A 24,701-nucleotide genomic window follows, 5' to 3' on the forward strand; every position below is an offset into this window, starting at 1 on the left:
CACAATGTGATATGCATTATTGGATCCCTTTCGACCTTTTCTCTTCCCATGACTTTTCTACCACCTCCCTACAGCCCTCATCATGTAACCAGGCCATCTCAAAACGAAATCTCCTACTTCTCTCATTCCATCGACATAGATTACGAGTCTCTAGTAAGAGTGCAGAATGATCAGATTTCCTTGTCAGCAAATTAATGAATATTGCTTCAGGCACAATACCACACCACTCATCTGATGCTAGAACCTTGTCTAACCTCTCTTCAATCCAATCTGGTGTTCCTTTGCTCTTTTCCCATGTAAACTGATATCCACTCATAGGCAGTTGAGATAAACCACATTGCTTGATAGTCTCCCTAAATCCACGAAGGAGACTATTAGGATGCGGATTACCCCCTCTCTTCTCATACTGAAAAAGGAGATCATTAAAATCACCCACCATGACCCAAGGGAGAGTAGACTGTGGCGCAAGTGATTTCAATAAATCCCATGACTCTGCACCCCGATTACACTCTCGGTAGCCATAATAACACGTCATGCGCCACTTCGGAAAACCAGACATAGTTACTTCAATATCAATATAATTTTTAGAATAACTAATAAGCCTTGCTGTATTATTTTTTCGCCACAACAAAGCTAGACCACCTTTCAGACGAACACTATCAACATAAAAAAGACCATCAAAACCAAGATCAACACGAATACGTTCAGCATGTATTCGACATACCTTAGTTTCCATGAGAAATACAAAATCGGGCTTCTTACGTGACACAAGGTCTTTCACTTCACGAACTGTCCATGGATTGCCCAAGCCACGACAGTTCCAGCTGAGGGTACTCATGATGACGGGCGGGCCTGGGAACCAGTACCCGCCAATGACAAGTTTTTTGAAACAACTTCTGTCATTGAAACATCCTCCCCAACTTCACCATAGGCATAACATCCTCCCCTTCTCGCCGCCTCTTTGCCGAAGCCAACACAAGCGGCTCGGGCCCCCGCCGGCCAGAATCCGAGTCCACCGAGTGGTCGGTAGTCGGTCCCCCGGCAGTACAGTAGCCACGGTCGCTGCCACTTGCACTGGCTTACCATCCTTATCCAACAACCACGGTGCCCCCACCTTCCGTGGTCCCCTCTGTTGCCCGGCCCGCAGCTCATCAGAATAGGGATATTTATCTATCGGAATGGCCGCTTCCCGAGCCTTCAAACAATATCTATGCAGGTGTCCCAACATACCACAGAAAAAGCAGAAGTTATGTAGCTCTCATATTTAAAGCTTACCTAACATGTCGTTTTATCCCGTTTCAAGAGCTTCATACGGCGTTTGAGCGGTTTCAAAACCGGTATTGAAACCCTTATACGATAGAAGGTTTTCCATGGTGCATTCGCAAATCGGTCATCAATTTTGACAAAGGTCCCTAGGAAATTGCCAACCTGCTCCAATATCGTATCTGATGTATACCCCAGGGGGAGCTCATGGACTTGAACCCACATATCAACAGTATCAAGTGGTACCGTGACCGGTATCACCCCATTCCAAACTTGCTTACAAATCAGTGTGTGATTCTCAAACGACCACGGGCCACCATCCAGGACATGCTGCATGTCTGTCTCATGGTAGAAAACAAACAAGAATAGGCCAGGTTGTAATTTAGTTACCTGGACACCCTTTACCGGTTGCCAAACCGAAGCCATGACCTGACTCATATACTCTTCCTTGATAATCTTCGTTGCCAAGAACCTACCCACCAACCGCCATGATTCCCGGACGGCCACTGCTTCGCCCTCGTCGGCCGGTTCCACCGGTGCGAAGACATCATCCTCTTCTTCTAGGGCAATATCTGCCCAATGTTGCGTCATCACGTTAACATCACCCTCGGTTGCTGCTGCTGCTTCCATCGTCGTCGAGACTGTCGGCCCTCGCCGTAGAGAAGAGAAACAAGAAGGATATTGGAGATTGACGGAGAACCTTCGCCGTGCGTCGAAGGTAGGAGGCGAAACCCTAGCTGACTTCTAGGGAGAAAATTCTACGTGAGGGGCGGGTCATTATGTTTTTACTTAGCTTTTGATAGATAATGTGATTACCTAATACCTATATTTTCTAAGGTATTGCAACATGACTTTTAAATATTTAAAATTTACCCTTCTATATTGAATATATAATTTTTGTAGTGAATTTTAAGATAATATTATATTTTTACCATTTTAACTAAATACAAAGGTAATAAAGTTACTTTCTTATAATCTTACATGACCTTTTAGTAATGTGATAGCACATTTTGTAAACTAAACGCCCCTATAAATATTAATTACAATACATTAAGGGTTCGTTGGGAAACTCGAAAATGACTTTCGGAATTTCTTTTTAAGATTTTCCCGTGTTTGAATATTCAAGGAAAATATTCATTGAGGTCAATAGAAAAGAGACCCAATTTCAAATTTGGCAGAAAATATTTTCCCTAGATTTTTAGTCAAAAAAACGTTTTTTGGATTCTTGATTTTCCCGTCTTTATCTTCTCTCTCATTTTTTTCAAGTTAATTTTCGGATTTTTATTACCACCATCACCACCATCATCAAAACACCGCAACCACAACCACCACCGTGGGTGGTTTTGCCGGTTAGGATAGTTTTTTGTTTGGGATGAGATAGTTTTTATTGGGATACAAACATAGGAAAAACAACATTGTGGGATGCATTTTTATTTTTTTCCCCATGCATCTAACGAATACATTTTTATCTTTTATAAAATTTATTCCCAAGCAGAGTACGGTACATTATACAGAGATAATACGGTAAATAAATATGCATTAATGCATATTTATTTACCGTATTATCTCCGTATTTATAATATATTATAAATAGGCAAAACCCTAATTATTTCACAGTTTTAATTGTCGTTATCCCTTCGAGATTTTTCGTAATTGTAGTCATTATGTAATTATTACTAAGAACAAAGTGTACTTTTGGTCCTGTGACTATTAGGGTACTGATAATTTGAGTACGTGACTTTCAAAACTCCCAATTTAAACCTTTAACTATGCAATTATTAGCAGATTTGGTCCTGCCGGCCAAATTGCCCGCCAATTTTGGCGGGAAAAACATCAAATGTTTCGAATTAATTTGTGATGAGGGCAAAATCGTCATTGCATGTGAATTTATTTGGGGGGAAAACACCTTCCGGTCAGTCAGTCAACAATACACTTGTATATTGGGGGGAAAGCAACGAATTGGGGGGAAAATCCAAAGAACTTAACCTCATCTTCGATTATTGGAAGCTCGAACGAAAGAAACGAATCCGTGTACTGCGACTGGACATCATCTTCGACTAGTCATCGCAGATTGCATTTGGAGCATCGATTGTGGACATCATCTTCTGGGTTTGGAGAGTGCGAAATTCATCGTCTGCGACTGGAATGGCTCTACAACTAAGTAAGAAAAGTTTTGTTCGGAGTTAAAATTTGATGAAATTGATAGTGTATGACCATATTTGTTGTTTGGGTTGACTATTTTGTGTGTGTGGAGTAGAATGACAGTTACTGCATATCTAGGGTTTTGTCGTGGGCTTTATATATGCATAGAATATATTATGTACAGTTGTTTTATTCTGCGGGGACCATTTCTGGGCAAGTTTTTTGAACATTTTGTCTTATTGTGTTGTGTTGTGTGGGCACCACCACTATATTTATACTTTTGTCAAGATGCCATGTGCATAAACTGGGATTAGGAACCATTTCTGTATGCCTTTATTGCTTTGTGGTCTGTGGGGTCCAGTATGTTGACTATTGCATGTGTAAATGCTTTCTTTACAGGGGATGGAGTTGGACCTTTTTCCGTTTTCCTTTTCCATAATGGAATAATAAATAGGGTAGGTGAGGTTAAATATATGGGTGGTGATGTAGAAGTGTATGACAGAATGGAAGCTAGGGAAATTTGTTTACAAGTGTTGAAGGATATGATAAAAAATTTAGGGTATTGTGAAGTAGGAGCACTAATATATTGCCTTTCGAATGATGGTTTGAAGTTGCTACAATCTGACATGGATGTAATATGTATATTGAATGAGGAGAACCCAGGCAATATGTTGGAGTTTTGGGTTGAAACAATGGATGAGGTGGACTTGATTGATGCTGATATGGAAGTACTAGAGACAGAAAGTGATTAGGAAAATGCAATTGAGGTAGAGTGTTTGAAGGTTGATGAGCAGCTTGCAGAACAACAGAGGGCTGCAAACTTAGCAAAAGAAGCTAGAACTGTGGATGATGCTTGTCTGCAAATTAGCAAAAAAAAAAATGATGATAAAGGATGAGAATGAAATTAAGTTTTCAGATGAGGAGTCAATTGTTGATTCTGATAGTGATGTTGAGGGTAAGTGGCCTATATTTAGAGCTACAACAGACATGAAGGACCCCCAGTTTAGCTTAGGAATGACTTTTGCATCTAAATAACAGTTTAGAGAAGTTGTGCAAAATTATGCTTTCAATAATGGCAAAGAGATTAAAACTCCGAAAAATGACAAGGGGAGGGTGATTGTTAAATGTACACAGGAGGGGTGTCCTTGGAGCATAGGGTTGAGGAAAGTACTTGGTTCACTGTCATGGAGGATTTTGAACATGAAAGATGAACATGAAGGGTGTTCTTGGGTATGGGAAAATTCTATGGTTAAGTCTTCTGTGGTTGCTAAAAGGTGGTCAACTGAATTGCAAGACCACCCTGATTAGATGATGAGAAAGTTCAAGGATAAGGTGTGCAGTCAGGAGGGTTTTTATGTTAGCAATTCACAAGCCTATAGGGCTATTTGGAAGGCAAAGAAGCTAAGACAAGGTAAGGTGGAAGATACCTTTAAGAAGATATGGAGTTATAAGGCAGAAATATCAAGAACAAACCCCAAGACAACATGTCCTGTGAAACTCAGTGACCTAAGTGATGAAAGTGGCAATTCCAGATTTTTGAGAATGTATGTGTGTTGGGAAGCTAGCAAGCAAGGATTCAAGCATTGCAGAAGAATTATAGGTGTAGATGACTATCACCTTAGAACTGAAACTGGTGGGATGCTACTAACAGCTGTTAGTATTGATGGCAATGATAGTATATTCACTACTACAGAAAAAGGATATTGCGTCGCCTAATTAACGTCGGTTTTTGAAAGACCGACGTTATATGTCAATAAAATAAAGTAAAAGTAATTTATATTAGTTACGACGTCGGTTCTCCGAAAAAACCGAGTTCGTAATTTTTTTTTTAAATATTAAGACATACGACGTCGGTTATTAAAAAAGACCGACGTCGGTTATCCCTAGAACCGACGTCGTAGGTTTGAAATAATATTTTTTTTAAATAAATTAAAGACATACGACGTCGGTTATCGGGATAACCGACGTCGTATTTTTTAAATAAAATTTAAAAAAAATGTTTTTCTTATTTAACGCATACAGATCTAGATCTGGACATCTTATCGCACACTCTCTTTCTGGCTCTCCTTCATCCATTTCTCAAAAGCATAAAGCATAAAATAGAAAAGAAAAAGCAGCTATCATCTTCGTTCTTCATTCCTTCTTCCACCATGGTCTTCTTCATCCGCTCTTACAGTACACCGTCTTCTTCGTCACGGTGTACCAGCGTCCAGCAGCAGCAACAACTTGCGACTTGGACAACAACGATTCGATGTAGATCTACGTTCTCCGGTGACGAGCGAGCTTCCAGCTTGGAGTGTCGACGAGCTATCTCCGGTGACCACGACTGTATGGCGACGAGCTTTCTCCGGCGACCTCGATTGTAAGGCGACGAGCGTAGCAGGTCCGGCGTGGAGGTTGCTTGCTTCGAATCTTCGATCTACAAATATTGCTCCGTACGTATACTTGTATTTTTGATTTTTTTTTTTCGATTCCTGCTTTTGATTTTCGGTTGTATGCTTATGAGAGTGGATGAAGATGAGTTAGAGAGAGTGTGGATGAGATGCCTCTCAAATTATCTCTCTCCTGCTTGCTTTAGATTTTTTGTTTTATGCTTATATCTATATATTTTTTTTTATTGTTTTATGCTTGTATCTCTATTTTTTTTTTCTATTTTATATGCTTGGATCTATTTTTTCTTTCTGTTTTATGCTTTAGTACTCCTTTGTTTTTCAAATTATCTCTTCTTTGCTTGTAAAAATTGATTGTCGGCTTCTCTTTACAGTTTTTTTTTTTAAATTAAAAATTGATACGACGTCGATTTGTATAAAAAATCGACGTCGTATCTATATATTTTTTTAAAAAAATGAGATACGACGTCGGATTTTTCAAAAATCCGACGTCGTATCTCTATTTTTTTTAAAAAAACAACATACGACGTTGGGTTTTTAGAAAAACCGACGTCGTATAATTTATTTACAACGTCCCCTGGGTCTACGTCGGCAAATAACCGACGCCATATGCCTAAAATAACCGACGTTAAAAGGTATTTTTGTAGTAGTGATTTCCACTTGCATATGCTATTGTGGAAGGGGAGAAAAAGGAATCTTGGACATGGTTTCTAGAACTTCTGAAGACAGATTTGGAAATAACTAAGAGTGTTGAAGATGAATACTGCTTCATTAGTGATAAACAGAAGGGATTGATTCCTGCCTTTGAGAGTGAGCTACCTGGTGTGGAGAATCGATTCTGTGTGAAACACCTTCATGCAAATATGAAGGTGGCAGGTTTCCAAGGGAAGGCACTTAAGGACTGTCTGTGGGCTTGTGCTAGGGCAACCACTTTGAATGCATTCAATGTTGAATTAAGTAAACTTAGGGGCTTAGATGAAGATGCATACCAATGGCTTGGTGATAAGAGTCCAACAGAGTGGTCTTGATCTCACTTCTCTACACACTCTCACTGTGACATGTTGGTAAATAACATCTGTGAGTCATGGAATGGATCTATAAGGGATGCAAGGGACAAACCAATTATTGAATGTCTTGAAGTTCTTAGGAAAATGTTGATGGGTAAATTCTTTGAGAAAAAACGAAAAGCAGCAGAGTGGAAATCTTTGATATGTCCTGCAATTGTGAGAAAATTGAAGAAAATTGAGAAGGAGGCAGCAAAATACCTGGCAACACAATGTGATTTCTTCAAGTTTGAAGTTGGCCATTTATATGGGGATCAACAAGAGGTTGATCTGGAGGTGAAAAAATGTTCTTGTAGGGTGTGGGACCTAACTGCATTCCATGCAAACATGCCATATGTGCTATATGGAAAAAGTATAGAAAGGGTGCAGTTACTGACTTTGTCCATCCATGTTACTCCAAAGAGACATACTTGAAGGTATATGCTGGTTGTATCAACCCTATGACAGGTCCAGATGAGTGGCCACAATGTGACAGAACTCCACCATTGCCTCCTTTGTATTCTGCCAAGGTATATATGCATTGCATAGTCATTAATGATTGACCTATCTATGAACTTTTATTTGACTAAATTGATATGCAGGTTGGGAGGCCAAAAAAGCTAAGGGCAAAGTCAGCTGGTGAATTGACAGAAGATGGAAAGTTTGTGTCTAGACAACACATTCAACTACATTGTGGACTGTGTAGGCAATCTGGCCACAATGCAAGGAAATGTCCGACAAATCCAAATAAAAAGGTTTACTTTTTGGCCTCCCATAACATATTCAACTACATTTTTTTTTGTATTAAGCTTAAGTTAACTTGTCTTGTTTCTTTGTTTTGTCCCAGTTGAAGCAAAAAAAAAAAAAAAAAAGAGTAATTTATACTACCAGACAAATCCCCATCCACTTGCCTTCAGGGCACAACCAGTCTCATGAGGAACAAGATGTCTCTGGCTAGCACCAACCTGAGAAAGAAGACCACCTTACCTCTGAAGACCAGCAGCAGCAGGAGCAACATGACCATGATGACCTACCAGATAGTGGACATGCATAGCAGCAAGATGACCAGGAACAAATCCAATCCAAGGAAAGCAAGGGCAAAAGGAAAGTGAGGCCATCCAATAGGAAAAACCCTTATTATACCAGGAGCAAGACCACCTTCAAGTCCAAGTTCTTTGGAAATAAGGGTGAACCAATTAACCTTGAGTGATTGCAAACTAGGTGCTTGTTTGGTTGGCTTACGACTCTGTTTTGAGAATTAGATGTTTTGTATCAAACAGTCCATGTAGTATCTTTTTGGTTGGCTTAGATGTTTTGTATCAAACTATTAAAACTACAATGTTTTTTTTGTGAATGGTAATGCAGCAGCCTTTTTTCATGATTTTGTCCAAGTTCCATTACTATATACTCAGTGTACAAACTGACCAATTCATTCATTACCAAAACCAACCATATATATCCAATTCATTCATTACCAAAACCAAACCTGGAATTCATACATTACCAAACCATATATATCCAATACATTCATTACCAAAACCAAACCTGGAATTCATACATTACCAAAACATATATATCCAAAACCAACCCTAATTCATTCATTACCAAAACCAACCATAATTCATACATTACCAGAAGGTTACCATAATGCATACATTACCAAAACATACCAAACTACACCCATTACACATAACCATAACTTGGAAAGTTCATTACCAAACCCTACAACCAACTACTGCTACAAATATTACAATCAAGACTACTAAAACCTTGTTCATCCACTTCAAACCTTGTTCACTTCTCAGTTTCAAATTTAATTTTCGTATCTCTTCATCTTGTCGGTTGATGCGTTTTAGCAATCCTGGAATTATTCACTTTGAACGATAGCACATTGGAGTATCATACCAATCAATAAAACCACATCCCACCTTCCTCTGCAATAATACAAAAATTGCAAAAAAAAATTAGGTTTTAAACCAATTTCTAAAACAGAAAATATCTACGAATTTGATGTTCATAAATTAGGTTTGAAACTAATTTCAAAAAAAAAACCTACGAAATTGATGTTTTGAAACTAATTTCTTAAAACAAAAAGAAAAAAAATTAACTTACATTACCACCCAAGCATTGCCAAAATCTACGATCTAGGTTCTCAGTTGTCCATGAAGTGCGTATTTTCAGTTGCTCACCACATCTACAAAGGACAATTGGAAACCTTTCTCCAAATTCATAGAACTCACTAGCATAATTAGAAGAAGAAGAGGAATACGAATTAGCCATTACTAGCCCAGCGGAGGAGGTCGAGAAGCAGTCGAGACGCAGTCGAGGACGCCGGTGAGAATTTCTCGCCAAAGTGAATTGCAGCAGTGAAGATGGTGTTAATCAGACGATTGGCCGTTTAATAGCCCGGCATGAGTTTTCCCCCAAATAAATACACATGCAATGACGGTTTTGCCCTCATCACAAATTAATTCGAAACATTTTATGTTTTTCCGACCAAAATTGGCCGGCAGGACCAAATCTGCTAATAATTGCATAGTTAAAGGTTTAAATTGGGAGTTTTGAAAGTCACGTACTCAAATTATCAGTACCCTAATAGTCACAGGACCAAAAGTGCAATTTGTTCTTTTAAAATTTTCAAGTGAAATTTTTTAATAATATATTTTTATACATTAATTTTCTTTGTAAAAAATTAAAAATAAAAAGAAAAAATTTAAGTTGATAAAAATAGAGAGAAAAATTAGGGACCACTTGAGTTCATGTTGCTACACGTCACGAAGTCATATAACTATTATGTTTACAGCAATCTCTTTCGACGGGTATTTTTCTAAATCAGTGTCCATAGTGACACATAAATTTAATTCTAACTTGAACTAGCAGTCAATTTAATTACAATTATTTAAAGATGTAGAAAATTTTCACATTCATGATAAGCAAGAACTTCAACTTTTTGAGTACTAAGAGGTGGCACACGGAACCATTAAATTGTACTCAAAGAATCGCTATCCCATTCACACCCTATGAATAATATGGCAATTAATGGAAATTAATAAAAAATTTAAGATACAATATCTATGTATAAAATATTAAATCAACTAATAATATAATAATATTTGAATTTTTCAAACATAATTCTAGAAGTAATAACTTTCAATATAAATAAATTCGCATATTTACACTAATATATATAAACTTATACATCATGCAATCAATCCGAATCTCAATTTCCATTTCTAAATTTCAACTAAAAATAATTAATATACTTACACTACAATATAATATACAATAATATAATATTTATAATAAATTTTTTTATTATTTATTTTCATAAAAATATTTTATTTGTAATAAATTTATTAATATATTTTAAATATTTATTTCAAAACTTAATAAAAAGAATACTAAAATGAGTTTACAAATAAATTTCATGTATATTTTGTTGGACATCACTTCTTAAACATAAGTGGGTTAGATTATTAGACTCATCAAATTAATTTTTTATATAATTAAAATATTTTATTCACAATTGTAAAATTTTTTAATTTATCAGTTTAATTGGCAATTTAATTATTTAGTGGAGGTGAACCCGGGTCTAAAAAACACAATATATATATATACATATTGAATATTCACAATTTATCAGTTTAATCGGCAATTTGGTTCGCTAGTGGAAATGCTCATGGAAAGGCTCTCTAGCCAGCGATTAGTGGAGGATCACGATCTCCTTGAGAAGAGCACGAAGAAACAAAAACATGTTGTTGCTGATGAAGGAGGACACTCGATGATGGTGGTGGAGATGCCAGAGCCGGGGGCCGAGGTTGATGTTGTCAATGAGACGCCGGTGGCAGAGATGGCGGAGTCTAGACCGCATGATCCGATGAATGGATCGAGCGAAGATATGATGGGATCGCTGGCTTTGGAAGCGCCACGCAAGACATACATTGAAAGTGCGGCTGGCCGCGTCGAGTAGATGCCGGCAGTGGGGGTTGCTGACACTGAGATGACCCCGGATGAGATCTCCGATGAGGAAGACGATGATCCTATATGCCCTACGATACGACTGACCAAGAAGGAGATAGATGCGATCAGGGCCCCATGGAAGAAAACTCTTATCGTCAAGGTGATGGGTAGGAGCGTGGGATATGCGTACTTGCTGAGGCGGCTTGGCTCCATGTGGAAACCCAAAGGAAGCCTGGAGCTGATAGCAATCGAAAACGGGTATTTCCTCGTGCGGTTTGGATCGGTTGATGATATCGAATTCGCGATGTTCGAGGGGCCGTGGATGGTCTTAGATCACTACCTGATCGTGAAACCTTGGGAACCAGATTTCGACCCTTATTCTGATCACACAGAAAAAATGCTCGTATGGGTAAGGATCCCTTGTCTGCCTGCTGAGTATTATAACCTGATATTTCTCAAGAAGCTGGGTAACAAAGTTGGAAGATCTATCCGTGTCGATCAGGCTACAAGTCTGGTGTCAATGGGGTATTTTGCCAGGATCTGTGTGGAGGTTGACATCACCCGACCTCTGATCTTGAAGTTCAAATACAAAGATCGGGTGAGGTCTGTTGCCTATGAAGGAATTCACTTAGTGTGCTTCTCATGTGAAGTATACGGCCATTCACCGGATGCATGCCTACAAACGAGGAAATCCACGCATGACGCAGACAAATCGGATGATGGGGACGCGGACAGAACGGAAAATATTGTGGTGCATGAGAAGGAAAACCGAACAGCTGTGATTGGATCAGCCCCTTTTGGTGAGTGGATGATAGCTCCAAAGAGGAAGGGGGGAGACCAACGGTGAGACAAGTGGATCAAACCAAAAAAGATGCAGGTGGCCGTGGCAAGATAGGAAGCAACAGGCGTGGCAAAGGCATGCAATCTTCCAGATTCGCACCCTTAGACAATGGGAACGAGACAGAGAATGCAGGCGGAGAGGTTGCCGAAGAGGGATCCAATGAGCTAAATGCAGCGTCTGAGTGGGAAGAAATAAACCATACCACGAGGCAGACAGCTACGGCAGCGCAGGTGGGATCTACTGTTCCACCTACGGGAGGAAACAGGCAGCGGAGACCAAATGTGATCGCGACACAGAAGCAAATTGAGAATGAACCATTTGGGGGCGCGGGGGTGAGTAACAAGGAATCTGGGCAGGCCACTGCGCGACAACGTAAAGCTTCGGGATCGCAGACCAGGCGCGCGGCCGAGGAGGACGAACATGTGGTGGTCCGAGGGGAAAAAGGGGGATTAGTCATCAGTTCCACCAGGGTGTTCACGGGGGAGGAGGCGAGCGAAATCCCTTCTCAAGTATGGCAATCGACAAAATAGAATCATACGGACCCAACCGACCGGAGGGATGATGAAGGTGACATTGTGATGAACCTTGAGGTGTTCTAGGAGACTGGCGAGTTTGAGAGGAACAGAAGTGACCAGTAATTGGTCTTTGCTATATCCTTTTTTGGTTTTTTATAGTTTTTAGTACCTTGGTTTTCCTTTGTGTTTTAACCTTTTATCTTTTGGTTTTAATGGTTTGCATTCTATGGAATTGCCAGGGCGCAGGCGGGAAGTCATTCCGTATCGCTCTTAATCACCTCCTCAAATCCCACAAACCCCACATCCTTTGTCTCTTTGAGCCAAAGGTTTCAGGCAACCAGGCTAACGGTATCTGCTCGAAACTCGGTTTCTCGGACTGGATTCGGGTTGAAGCGGTTGGCTTCAGTGGAGGTATATGGGTGTTCTGGAAAGACCCGGTATCAGCTACGATGATTTTCACTCATCCACAATTCATTCTGTTGCAGGTTTCTCAACCTGGACAACCCCATTGAATGTTTGCGCCTGTGTATGGCAGCCCCGCGCACCACCTTCGCCGCCGCCTCTGGCTGGACCTTACACAATCAGGAAGAGGTATTCATTGTCCATGGCTGGTTGCTGGGGATTTTAACTCGGTGATCAACCGGGAAGAAACAAGTAACTACAAGTCTTTCTCTACCCAACGGAGCTCGGACTTCGTTAATTGGATTGATGAAGGTCTCATCGACCTTGGTTTCTCTGGTCCAAAAGTTACATGGGTGAAAGATGGTCAAGTGGATTTAATAAAAGGGGCCTGCCTAGATAGGGCCCTATGCAACGTGGATTGGACCTTCAGATTTCCGAAAGCGAAAGTCGTACATCTGCCTCGTTTCGCCTCCGATCACGCACCTCTTTTAATTCGTTTTGATGATGAACACCGCCGTACTAATACGAGCCATTTTCTTTTTCAGGCAGCCTGGCTGACACACTCTGATTTGCGGGAAACAGTGAAGCGCCTTTGGGGCCATGATCAGGACTACGTAGCAAATATGAAGAGACTAGCAATGGGTCTCACGGATTGGAACAAGACAATTTTTGGTAATATTCATAAGCGTAAGAGAACTGTTATGGCCAGATTAAATGGAATTCAACAGGTACCGCTAGTTAATATGCACCGGGGTCTCTGGAAGCTAGAGAAGAGCCTCCGTTTCGAGATGGAAGACATCTTGCATCAAGAAGAGTTGCTTTGGTATTAAAGATATAGGGAGGAGTGGTTACACTCTGGTGACAGGAACACGGCTTACTACCATGCGGCCACAATGATTCGAAAGTCACGCAACACCGTGACAAGGCTGCTAGATGATGCCGGGGATTGGCTCACAGAGGATAGTGGGCTTAAGGAGCATATCAGAAGCTATTACGTTAAGCTGTTCTCTAAGGAGGCTGGAAGGGCCAATGCAATCCATCTGGAGGCCTCCTTTCCAATCTTGCAAAGGCATGAATGGGATGTTTTCAACAAAGCAGTCACGAAAGAGGAAGTTTATGAAGCAGTCTTCGACATGAAACCTTTCAAAGCACCTGGTCCGGACGGTTTCCACGCAGGCTTTTACCAACACATGTGGGAGGAAGCCGGGGACGGCATTTTTAAATTGGTTAACGATGCAATCCGTTTGGGTAGCCTCCCAGAAGGGCTTAATGATACTCTTGTTGCCCTCATCCCAAAGGTCAACAACCCGGAAACTATTAAGCAGTTCCGACCCATCAGTTTCTGCAACGTAAGCTACAAAATCGTTACCAAGACTATAACTAACAGGTTGAAGTCTCTTTTGCCAAAGATCGTGGGGCCTTTCCAGAGTTCCTTAGTCCCGGGGCGTCAGATTTCAGATAACGTAATCATCTACCAAGAGGTGATGCACACCATGCGGGAGAAGCGGGGAAAGAAAGGTATTATGGAGATCAAGCTTGACCTGGAGAAGGCCTATGACCGTTTGTCATGGGGTTTTACACAGGATACCTTGGTTTGGATGGGTTCTAACATGGCATGGAGGAATATAATTATGGCATGTATTAGGACCCTACGACTTTCCATCATTTGGAACGGAGAGCGACTTGAACCTTTTGAACCGGAACGAGGCATCCGTCAAGGGGATGCCATGTCACCTGCCATTTTTGTTCTATGCATGGAACTCCTAAGCCAGTTGATTGTGTCGGAGGTCCGACAGAATAATTGGAAGGGGATCAAATTGGCTGCCGGGAGACCTACTCTATCTCATTTGTGTTTTGCAGATGACATTGTGTTGTTCACAGAAGCCTCTGTGGACCAAGTGGAGGTGGTGAGAAGCTGCCTAGACAGGTTTTGTTGTGACTCCGGACAAAAAATAAGCCTAAACAAGTCTCAGGTTCATTTCTCGAAGAATACGGATCCAAGGTGTGCAGAAGAGATTGCAAATCGTCTTGGGATAGACAGGACTAATGATTTAGGGAGATACCTTGGAGTGCCGACTTTACATGGGCGTGTAACCTGCAAAACATATTCAAACCTCCTTGAGAGGGTGTCAGCGCGAATGGAGGGGTGGAAAGCAAAAACTCTTTCCCTAGCTGGGAGAGTAGTTTTGGCCAAATCGGTCCTAAATGCCATCCCAGTTTATATTATGCAAACTGCTGCATTTCTAAAAGGTTTATGTGCCAAAATTGAAAAAAAGAACCAGGCGGTTCGTTTGGGGAAGCAATGGATCGAATGGGGGAAACAAAATGAGTCTCGTTAAATGGGACCTGGTTACTTCGGCCAAAAATGCGGGCGGTCTAGGTCTAAGAAGACTTCATGACATGAACTTGGCCTGCATGGCAAAGTTAGGATGGAGACTCAGGACAGAGAGGCAAAGCATGTGGGCTCAGACACCAACGACAAAATACAAAAGGATTGGACCCTCCCAATCGGATCAGCCGGGCAGAAGGAATATTTCCAATGTTTGGCGCGGTATATGTGCTGCAGAACCTTTTATGGAGAAAGGTTTAAGTTCCATCATTCATAATGGGAAAACCACGAGATTCTAGATGGATGTGTGGCTCATCGACGGACCTCTCTATGATCAGTTGCTGACCCCCTTAAGCCTCCCTGATTTGTATGCTTTTGTGGCTGATTACTGGGATGATGTTCGGGGATGGAAGTTGGAAAAACTCGAGCACACTTTGCCACCGGAGACTATTGCTAGACTGACAAGTTTCGTTTTGTCTGATGCTAACAGGTGTGATGGTGTGGGATGGAGACATGAGGCGAAGGGCGGCTTTTCGGTGAAGTCAGCATATAACCTGATCACAACCGAAGGCAACAACACGGAGGAGGAGTGGAGCACCATTTGGAGCCTACGAGTGCCAGCTAGGATAGCCATGTTTATCTGGATGGTGAAGCATGAGAAGATCTTGACGATCCATGAGCTGGTAAAACGAAAACTTACACCTAATGCCTCTTGTTTTCAATGCGCAGGGCAACGGGAAGATCTCGACCATCTTTTCAGGACGTGTCTGGCAGCGCGAGATGTCTGGGAATCGGTGTTAAGCAGACGAATGATGAACGCAACATCAAATCTGAATTGGAAGGAATGGCTCTCGGTGAATCTACACGGGGATAAACAGAAAGGTTTCGCGCAGGGGTGGCCGGAACATTTTGGAATCACGCTTTGGTGGATGTGGCGCTGGAGGAACGACGTGGTGTTCAACAATAAGTCGATGCCGCTGGAGCATAAGCTTGAGTGGCTGGCAAGGTACGAAACCGAAGTTGCAAGGGCTTTTGCGAAACACAGAGGACCTTCGAGGGCTGCTACGTCGATCGCGAATGCCCAGGTTGTGTGGAGGAAGCCAGTAAATGGTGTCCTAAAGTTCAACGTGGATGGATGCTGTAAAAGGAACAACGTGGCGGGCTGCGGCGGCGTTCTCCGGGATATGCATGGAACCTGGTGTAGGGGTTTCACACATAATATTGGCAGATGTTCAGTGGACGATGCGGAGGCTTGGGCAGTTCTTCAAGGTTTACGCATGGCGAGGGAATATGGTGCGACAAACATCATTGTTGAATGTGACTCCAAGAGCACGGTGGAGAGGCTCCAAATGGAAACAGAGGGGCAAGGCCAAAGATGCAACATTATACGAAGATGCGACATGGAGGCCGAGAATTTTAGTGAGGTGGTTTATGCGCACGTTTACAAAGAACAGAACAAGTTGGCAGATCGCTTGGCATCGGACGCCATTGCACATAGCTTCGGAGAACGCATTTTGGAGGAACCTCCACATGATGTTCTGTACGTGTTTCATAAGGACCAGACCGGAGAGGTTTCAAATAGACGACCTCATCAAGGTCTGCGGAGAAGAAATGGCGGAAGCTAATTCTTTTGGGTAATCCCCTCTCGTCAAATCAAAAAAAAAAAAAAAACAATTTTGTAAATGATAAATTGTGAATATTAAGTATATAACTTGTGAACATTCAATATATAAATTGTGAATATTTAATATGTAAATGATGTATTTTAGACCCTGTTGGTCCGTGTAGGGTCGAAAGGAGAGTCAAGAGGGGGGGGGGGGGGTGAATAGACTCAATTCGTTTTTCACGAAAATAACTCCTTTCGGGGTTATTACGCAGCGGATATGTAATACAAATTTTAAGGTTGCTTTGCACTGTTTGATTTTTTAGAAAACTTTCGGTTAAGGTCGCGTGTTATGCAATGCACGAAAATAAAGTGTTGAAATGTAAAGAGATAGAGCCAAGAGATTTTTATAGTGGTTCGGCCAACTGTGCCTACTCCACTCTTCTTTCACAACTTGTGAAAGGTTTGCACTATCACTCCTAGTACAAATTACACCAAGATAGCTTCCTTGATCACTAAGCCGGACAGCTACTTGAAGGTTTTTCAACTCCTAGAGTTTACTCCGCCTCTATCAACGTCTTCTTCAGAGTTGAGGGTTGGATGTGGATAATCTTGAGTTTCTCCAACACAATGAAGTCTTGACTGGCTGGTGGTTTGATTGGTGATCAGTGTATACAAAATTGCAAGACTTCTTCAAGGTTGTGTGAATGAAATCAGATGCGTCTTCTTCAAATTTCACACCTTGAATCACTGGATTTCAAAAGCTTGAGAGAGTGAACTTGTATAAGGAGCTTTTGAGAGAAAGTATTCAATTGTTCTAAAAACCAGCAACTTCTATCATTAAGAAGATGGGTATTTATAGGTGAGAAGAAATCCATCCGTTGGAGGGAGATGGCATTTCAAACCTATGATCCAGTGGGTAAAGACCGGAGAGCCTTGTGCATTTATTGCTTCATTAAATGCAGATGTACTACATAGTCGTTGGAGATAAGCACCTTTGCTTGTTTTGTCTTCTAGCTCTGAAATGTAGTATTATGACATTTATTACATCTTGATAAATGTGCTCTCATTCTTAGGAAAGATTAATTCCAAGGATGATCTCCAGATGGGAAAATTGACAACATTCTTCTTGAGCTGAGAGAAGATGAATTGTCTTGACAGGCACATCTTAAAGAAAATAGTCTTTAGACCAGGAGACTTCTTTCGCCTTCTGCTTTCGATTGAGGGAGATCATTTATTCTTTCGTGGTCAGCTTCATAAACTCTTCTTTCGTTCTACAAAACCTAACTGAAGATATCATAACTCGGTTCCGTGTGTTTGACTAACTTAACACGAATTACATGATGAGTTATGGTACCTTTCGTCTAGAACGAAGGTAACAGAATAAACGATAAAAAGTTAGGGGTATACTTCTAGGTTACATTGGTATCATCAAAATCCTAGTACATATGTTCCTAACAATTTCCCCCTTTTTGATGATGCCAAAACCTATACTCTGCTTATAAGGCCGATAAATATCACATAAAGGATTTTTCATTCCAAAACAACCATACAGAAGAGTTTACGTATGGTTTCTAATAAGTGTAGATCGATACAAGTAATCAAAGCTGATAACTTAGATAAGGACACGATAGATTGAATCAAAAGTGACATTTATAAAGATCAAATAACACTTACAAAGTAATGTCACTGAAACTGTCGAAGAGAAACTTTTACATTTCTAAAAGTTTCACCTTCTGTGTCTGAGCTTCTTCTCTTTCTTTGTCATCTCTCTCTTTCTGTTTCTTGAGCATCCTTTTCATGTCGATGTATCGGTTGATATGCTCTCTGTATTTTTGGATTCAGCTTTCTCTGACAATATCTTCATATTCTCCTTTGATGTTGATGCTCACGTAATTGTTGTATGCTTCGAGGATGTTTTCTCCTTCAATTATGCCGAGATTCCACCATGTAATAAGTTCAAATGAGTGCATTCCTTCGGTGTAGCTCTTTCTAGATTCTTTGTGAATTTTGAAGGCAGCATTATATTTGACTCCAGGCTCAGCATTTCTGTTGACTTTCGTGACATCCCTTATCTCTTCTTTGATTCTTTCTCTTTTGGCCAGTTCCTTTTCTCTGGCAAGTCTCGCTTCTTCTTGCTTGTTCCAAAGTTCACGATTTGCTTTCTTGATCTCTTCATTTCTTTGAGTCTGATGAACTTGCCTGAAGTAATTATCTCTCTTCTTCATCCACACAGGTATGTTGTACCCTTCAAACCGTTTTCCACTTCCTTCTTCATATGGTTGGTACATGTGGAAATTTCCTATGGCATCCATGGTTATAGTATCCTTGCGTATTAGCCTTTGGCGAAGGTTCTTTTTCTCTCTGCTTGTTTTCCCGGAAAATGAGAACTCAGTGGTGGATCCGAAGGATTGGCGAGGCTTGATGGAATGCTGTCTGGGTCTAGAAGAGTATTGTTGTCGAGATCTAGATCCTGAAGGTGATGATCTCGTGTTTCTTCTTTCTTCGTGTCTTGGTGAGCTTCTCCTCTCTTCATGTCTTGTTGGTCCTTCATTGTTTCTTCTAGGGGGGGATCTGTTTTTGTCTTCATCCTTGTCATCATCCTTTCTGTCCTTTTCACCCTTTTTGGCATCATCACACGGGGTGTCAAAAAAATCGGTCAGACTTTGAACTGCAATAAGAACATCCTTGACGTACTCAAGCATAGTGAGTTGATATTCAGCCATTTGAAACATGTTGTCATGCCCGAGATCTATCTTTGTACAAGCAAGATCCACTCATTCTTTGAGACCGAAGTGAGCAAGTTTAAGAGCATGTTGTTCCTTAGCAATTTTGTCAAGGATAGCTCGTTGTTGACTGAGTTCGTGTGCAAGCCTATCTTGAGTATCCGGAATTGAGGTGTTGGGTTGTGGACGAGACATTGTTTGCATCATGCGGTCGACTTTGGCAGATAGATCTGCTATGTTTCGGCTATCTTTTTCTCTGTGATGCAGATATTGCTTATGAATGAGTTCAGCATTGAAGACTGTATTTAGCATTTGGTGCATGATGTGCTCGGGACTAAGGTAGTCCATGCCAGGCTCTTGGTCAAGCGCATGACGTGATGCTTCCCGATTTTCATCACGCGGTGATGCATCCATGTTGTCATCACGAGCTGTATCTGGGAGAGGAGGTAGCATGGCGAGAGGTAACTCACGAGTTGGGCATTCCTTTGGTGGGGATGAGCTAGGGGCAGGTGATCGTTCAGGTATATCTTCGGTGTTGCCTATGATAGGAGATTCACTATCATAATCTGAATTGCCATCATCATTATCATCGTCATCTGAACCATCATCACCAAGATTATTGTTATCAGCTTTTCCTTCATCATCATCATCATCATCTCCACCATCGCCATGAGAGTCATCCTGCTCATCACCTGATTTTTCATCTTCATCTTCATCATCTTCTTCATTTTCAGGATTTTCATCAGTGCCATTGTCTGAATCAGAGTTTGCTTCACTGGTCTCGTTTTCGGATGTGCTTTCGTCTTCATGTTCAATCTCCTTTCCTTCGTCATCTTTTAGTCCACTGACATTGCATGCTGGATCGTTCTGATGAGTTCGTTCTAACTCTGTCTTGACTTTTGAGAGGAAGAGAGCATATCGAAATTCTTTCATTTCTTCCACGAAGGCTGGATCCAATGGCGGCTTGTTTAGCTCAATGTAAATGGGCACTTTTTCTTTCCCGAGAGTGCGATGGGTCACTTTGTAGGAGTACACACGTTTGATGGTTTCAAGACGCAGCGCTTCATAAACGTCTTTGGTGCCGATCCACTCTAGAGCAAACTCTTCTTCATCCTTCATCTCTTCAAACGTTTCAAGAAAAGTTTGTAATGGAGAAGTTCGCCATTTCTGCCTTTGCATGACCCTGTTGAAGTTGTTCTCAATGGATTCTCGAAGCATTTGATCTTTTGATGGGGGAATTGGGACAGCTTCGGGTACAGATACAATCGCTTGAGAGTTCTCGGGTATGACCGATTCTTGTAAGACTTCAGGCTCGGGTAGATCTTCTTTCGGATTCGATTTAATTGGAGGAGTCACTTCTCTCGTCTCAGCTGGCTGACCAGGTTCTTGTGGGAAACTTAAGTGACTCGAAGGATGTGGTGCAATTTCATCCTCGTCTACCCTGACAGGTTCTTGTGTCAGAATAGGAGCCATCTGCTCTGTTCGGGTAGGTTCTTGTGGGAGGGTTGTTTCAACATTCGGTTCAGTGACCACTTCTCTCATCTCTTCTGGCACGCCAGGTTCATGTGGGAGACTTAAGTGGTCATCCAGAGCTCGAGATCCTTGAGCACCCTTCTCCATCGCAGCAGGTTCTTGTGTCAAGCTCGTGTTGAGTTGCTCTGCCTGGATGGGTTCTTGTGGTAAGGAGGATTTCTTCAAACTTTCAGAGCTCTTTGATCGGTTCTTTCTCTTCTTGGAGATCTTTCTTTTCATTTCTTCCCCCTAAGAAGATGCAAGCTTCTTCTTCAGTTTAGATGGTAATATTGACTCAGGAGGGGGAGCCATTTTCGCCATGATTTCGTTTTCTTTGGCAATGGTAGGCCGAAAGTGGCTTTTTGAGGTCTTCACAGGACTAGAGAAGGCAACGTCCTCTTCTTCGGAGGAATCAACAATTATGACGGGTTCGGTTGATGAAATTTGTGGAGTCTTTTGAGAGACTTCTTTTGTGATTGCTTCCGGTTCTGTGGGTGCAGAGACAGGTTGAATTGATGAGGGGGATTTCATCTCAAGGATGGGTTGAGCTGTGTCAGTAACTTTCGGCAATACTTCGGGTTGAGCTGCAGATGATTCTTCTATTTCGAGTGCAGAAGAACTTTTGTTCTTTCTTGATCTCTTGGCCTTGGGCACATCATCATCTGTTTCTTTAGTTCGTTTGGACTTTCTCACCTTTTTCACTGAGTCCAACGGCAAGCCAAGCTCCAAGGCTTTCTGTTTGTCATATCCACTAGGCTTTGATTTCATGTGACATACTTTTCGCCCAGGCGAAACTCCTGCGCGTAGAGGAATCTTCTTTGTGGCGAGAAGATGACTGACTAGAAAACCGAAGCCTATCTTCTTGGTAATATCCCCTGGTGAAGTACGACCATGTGTGATGAAAATGTCAACTGTAAACTCGTAATCCATACGTAGCCATTTCTTCTTTAGAGGCCAGGTTAACTTGGCACTTGACGGTCCCTGCTTGTTCTTGATCATGTCATAGAAGGCATTTTACTCATAGTAGTAGCTAGAGAGATCGGGATGGTAGGTTTCGTCTCGGTCTGGAAAGGAAATGGCTTTCTTGAAATCGTCGACGGTTAGGGCTACGACGGTGCGATTTACCTCGGAGGTAATTTCCGATCCATCAGCAGAAACACTTGCGTTCAGGTAAAACTGAGCGACATCTACTGGAAACCAGTATGTATATAAATGAGTAACAAAAGTATACAAACCACTTTCCTTGAGAAGATTGATCACTTTTTCTCCAAAAGAGCGGTCAAGAACATATTCCAGAAATCCATGAACATCCCACATGCTGCCACCAATGATGAGTGGTACTCTGTATTCTATGAAGTTAATGTCGGATGTTGGAAAGCTTAGTACCACCATTGTAGAGGGTGTTTCCTGTTCAGCATCGGAGGTAGGTATCTTGGATGATTTTACCATGACTTCAGAGATATGAATATGAGTAAACTGAGTTTTAAATCTTGGGAAGAAGGTTTCTGAGAGATTTTGAGACTTGGAGAGTTTCTGAGAGATTTTCAAACTTGAATTGTTGAGGAAGTTTTGGAAAAGTGGGAGGGAAGATGATGATTTAGGTTTTATAGGAATGGATGTTGCAAAAGTTTTCTAATGGGCCAAGAAATTCTAATAGTTGACCCGACCTTTTTTCTTGAAGATGAATAGGTTTGTCTTCTCTTATTCGACCAATCAGGAAAACTGATACGGCGGGTATATCTGATAGGCCCAGTATCAGATCAATTTTGGTCATTCCGCATTAAATAGGAGAGAGAAAGGTACTCGAGTACTAAACACCTCCATTAAATGCGCGTCGCATCAACTGACATAGGAGCATGGGTTAGTGGACCGAGATTTGTGGCCACACGATCACCATTATCAATTTGATCTAACGGTTAGGGTGAAATTCCTCAAACCCAAGTAACCGCCAAGACGTGTGATCTGATTTGAATTCAGATATGACCAACTTGCTTAACTCTTGGGTGAGAGATAGTTTTCAAGATGACGAAATTTATAACCATAGATGCATTAAAAAAAAAACAAGGGGGCACACACGGAACACAGAGATGAGTTATTACACAAATGAACATGGATGATAGATATTACATTCATCTCTCGGTTTACACGAGATAGAAATACTCCTTAAGTTCTTTTCACCCTCTTTCTCAGCTGTTCCTCAAGCTCTTGCATTTCCTCTTCACAGAGGTCCTTCCACTTCAGATAAGATGGATCAGTTTTGAAAGCACGCATCGTAGGAGATGATGGGCCGAGTGGAGGATGAACATTCTGGAGAAGAGTCGAAGGAAGCTTCTTAGCAACCGAATCATGCGAGCTTTCTCCATGCTGAGATGATAGGCTAAGAGATTTGAACATCTCTTGAACCTCTTTCAGATCCTTCTTCGGCAAGGAGACAGTAGATGAAATCGTTTTCTTGCCTTTATCCATTGTTAAGAAGTGGTGTGATCATATCAATATAAGAGGCGTCCTTTTATAGCCAAGCATTCTTGTTCATACCGAGGTATACCATATATGCCCTGTGTGAAAGACTAAACACAAAAAGATTTTGAGTTCCAACGTTTCGGAAGATTCCTGACGAAAGATGTGACAAGGCATTTTTGAAAGATAAAGTAAATCAAATAAAGATCTACTTCTCTTAAAGCTTATCATTTCGTGTTAACAAGAGGGCGAAACTAATAAAGTTTCGTTAGTTAGACACGAAGGATGTTTATTCTTTATAACTAGAGAGAAACATCAGAAAAGAGTACATATTCATTTCTTCTCCTTTCCTTTAGCATCACTTCTTCTCCTTTCCCTTCACATCCTTGCTTTCCACTCCTCTCATTGACATCATTTTGCCTAACTCCCTTTTGAAATCATTTTGCGGTTTTGACAGTCTTAGATCCAGAGGGAGTGGTTTTTGCCTTAGCCTCGCTACCAGAGTCAGATTCACTGGCATTTGTGCTCAAATACATGAGATAATCTCGGTCTGCAAGCGGATTTTTCCAATCTTCAGTAGTAGGAAAATCTCGTCTTCCTTCAATAGGTGGTGGAGCTTCATGAAGATCAGCAATGGGATTCTCTTCATCTTCAGAGATGAGAGGTGCATCATCCTTTTTTGGTTGATCATCATCAGATGATAGGTCAAGAGGAGCATACTCACTGTTTCCTGGATAGAAGTCTCCTTGTTCCTCTCTTAACTTGTGAGCAGCTTCTTTGTGTGAGATTTGTGTTAACAACTCACCTCCTTTTATAGCTGATGCTTAGCATTGGGAATTGTGAGCATTGAATGACCATTCAATATTTGTGCGTTATTCTTTGAACCATTTATTACGGCTATGACTATTAGCGCGTAATTTAATGAAGACCGTGAGGGAGATATAACAGACATAGGAATTTTTGTGCAACAGTCATGATGTAATACTCAAATAGATAAAATAAATCAAATAAAGATTTATCTCTCTGTAAGTTAGAGATTAACCCATAATAAGCCACATTTTATTTCAAGACGAGAAAGGACACACGATACATCTTAAAATGTTTCAAGAAGATTCTACTTCTTCTCTTTTCCTTTCTTCGTGTTACTTGGTTCCCCCTTTTCTTGTTTGTTTTTCATCTTGAGAATTGAATAGTCAGGACGGGATGATCCAACAGAGGATTCTGTTTCAGCAAGAAGATGATCTACATCTGGATATCCAATGAGTTCAGTTTTGCAGTCATATGTTCTGAGGAATTCGCGAAGATCCTTGTCCATGGCCGGGTCATTCCAAGATTTTTCAGATAAGAAACCCAGTCTGACGATAAGAGGAAGTTCCTCGTTCGGCTCTGTCTTTGAAGATTCTTCATCGGATTCATATGTGATGAATCCATCGTAGTGCCCGAGATCTGAGTCTGAAGATATGTTCAAGGGGGCTTGCATGCTATTTCCAGGATAAAGATCACCTTGTTCTTCACGCT

The 24,701-nt window shown here is 41.2% G+C and overlaps 4 protein-coding genes across 4 annotated transcripts; 1 reads left to right on the top strand and 3 right to left on the bottom strand.

The window, feature by feature from the left end:
- Window positions 1-16: 16 nt before the first annotated feature.
- Window positions 17-838, bottom strand: LOC109169382. The gene has a single exon (XM_019318265.1). The coding sequence runs from the start codon at window positions 836-838 to the stop codon at window positions 17-19; it is 822 nt and encodes a 273-aa protein (XP_019173810.1).
- Window positions 839-1,275: 437 nt separating this feature from the next.
- LOC109169383 lies at window positions 1,276-1,893 on the bottom strand. The gene has a single exon (XM_019318266.1). It carries the CDS (start codon window positions 1,891-1,893, stop codon window positions 1,276-1,278), a length of 618 nt encoding a protein of 205 aa, XP_019173811.1.
- Window positions 1,894-10,808: 8,915 nt separating this feature from the next.
- Window positions 10,809-11,645, top strand: LOC109169384. The gene has a single exon (XM_019318267.1). It carries the CDS (start codon window positions 10,809-10,811, stop codon window positions 11,643-11,645), a length of 837 nt encoding a protein of 278 aa, XP_019173812.1.
- A 7,620-nt stretch (window positions 11,646-19,265) lies between these two features.
- On the bottom strand, window positions 19,266-20,966 carry LOC109169385 (aspartic and glutamic acid-rich protein-like). The gene has a single exon (XM_019318268.1). It carries the CDS (start codon window positions 20,964-20,966, stop codon window positions 19,266-19,268), a length of 1,701 nt encoding a protein of 566 aa, XP_019173813.1.
- Between the last annotated feature and the right edge of the window lie 3,735 nt (window positions 20,967-24,701).

This window comes from Ipomoea nil, unplaced genomic scaffold, assembly GCF_001879475.1.
Source record: "Ipomoea nil cultivar Tokyo-kokei standard unplaced genomic scaffold, Asagao_1.1 scaffold3314, whole genome shotgun sequence".
NCBI classification, from domain to species: domain Eukaryota; kingdom Viridiplantae; phylum Streptophyta; class Magnoliopsida; order Solanales; family Convolvulaceae; genus Ipomoea; species Ipomoea nil.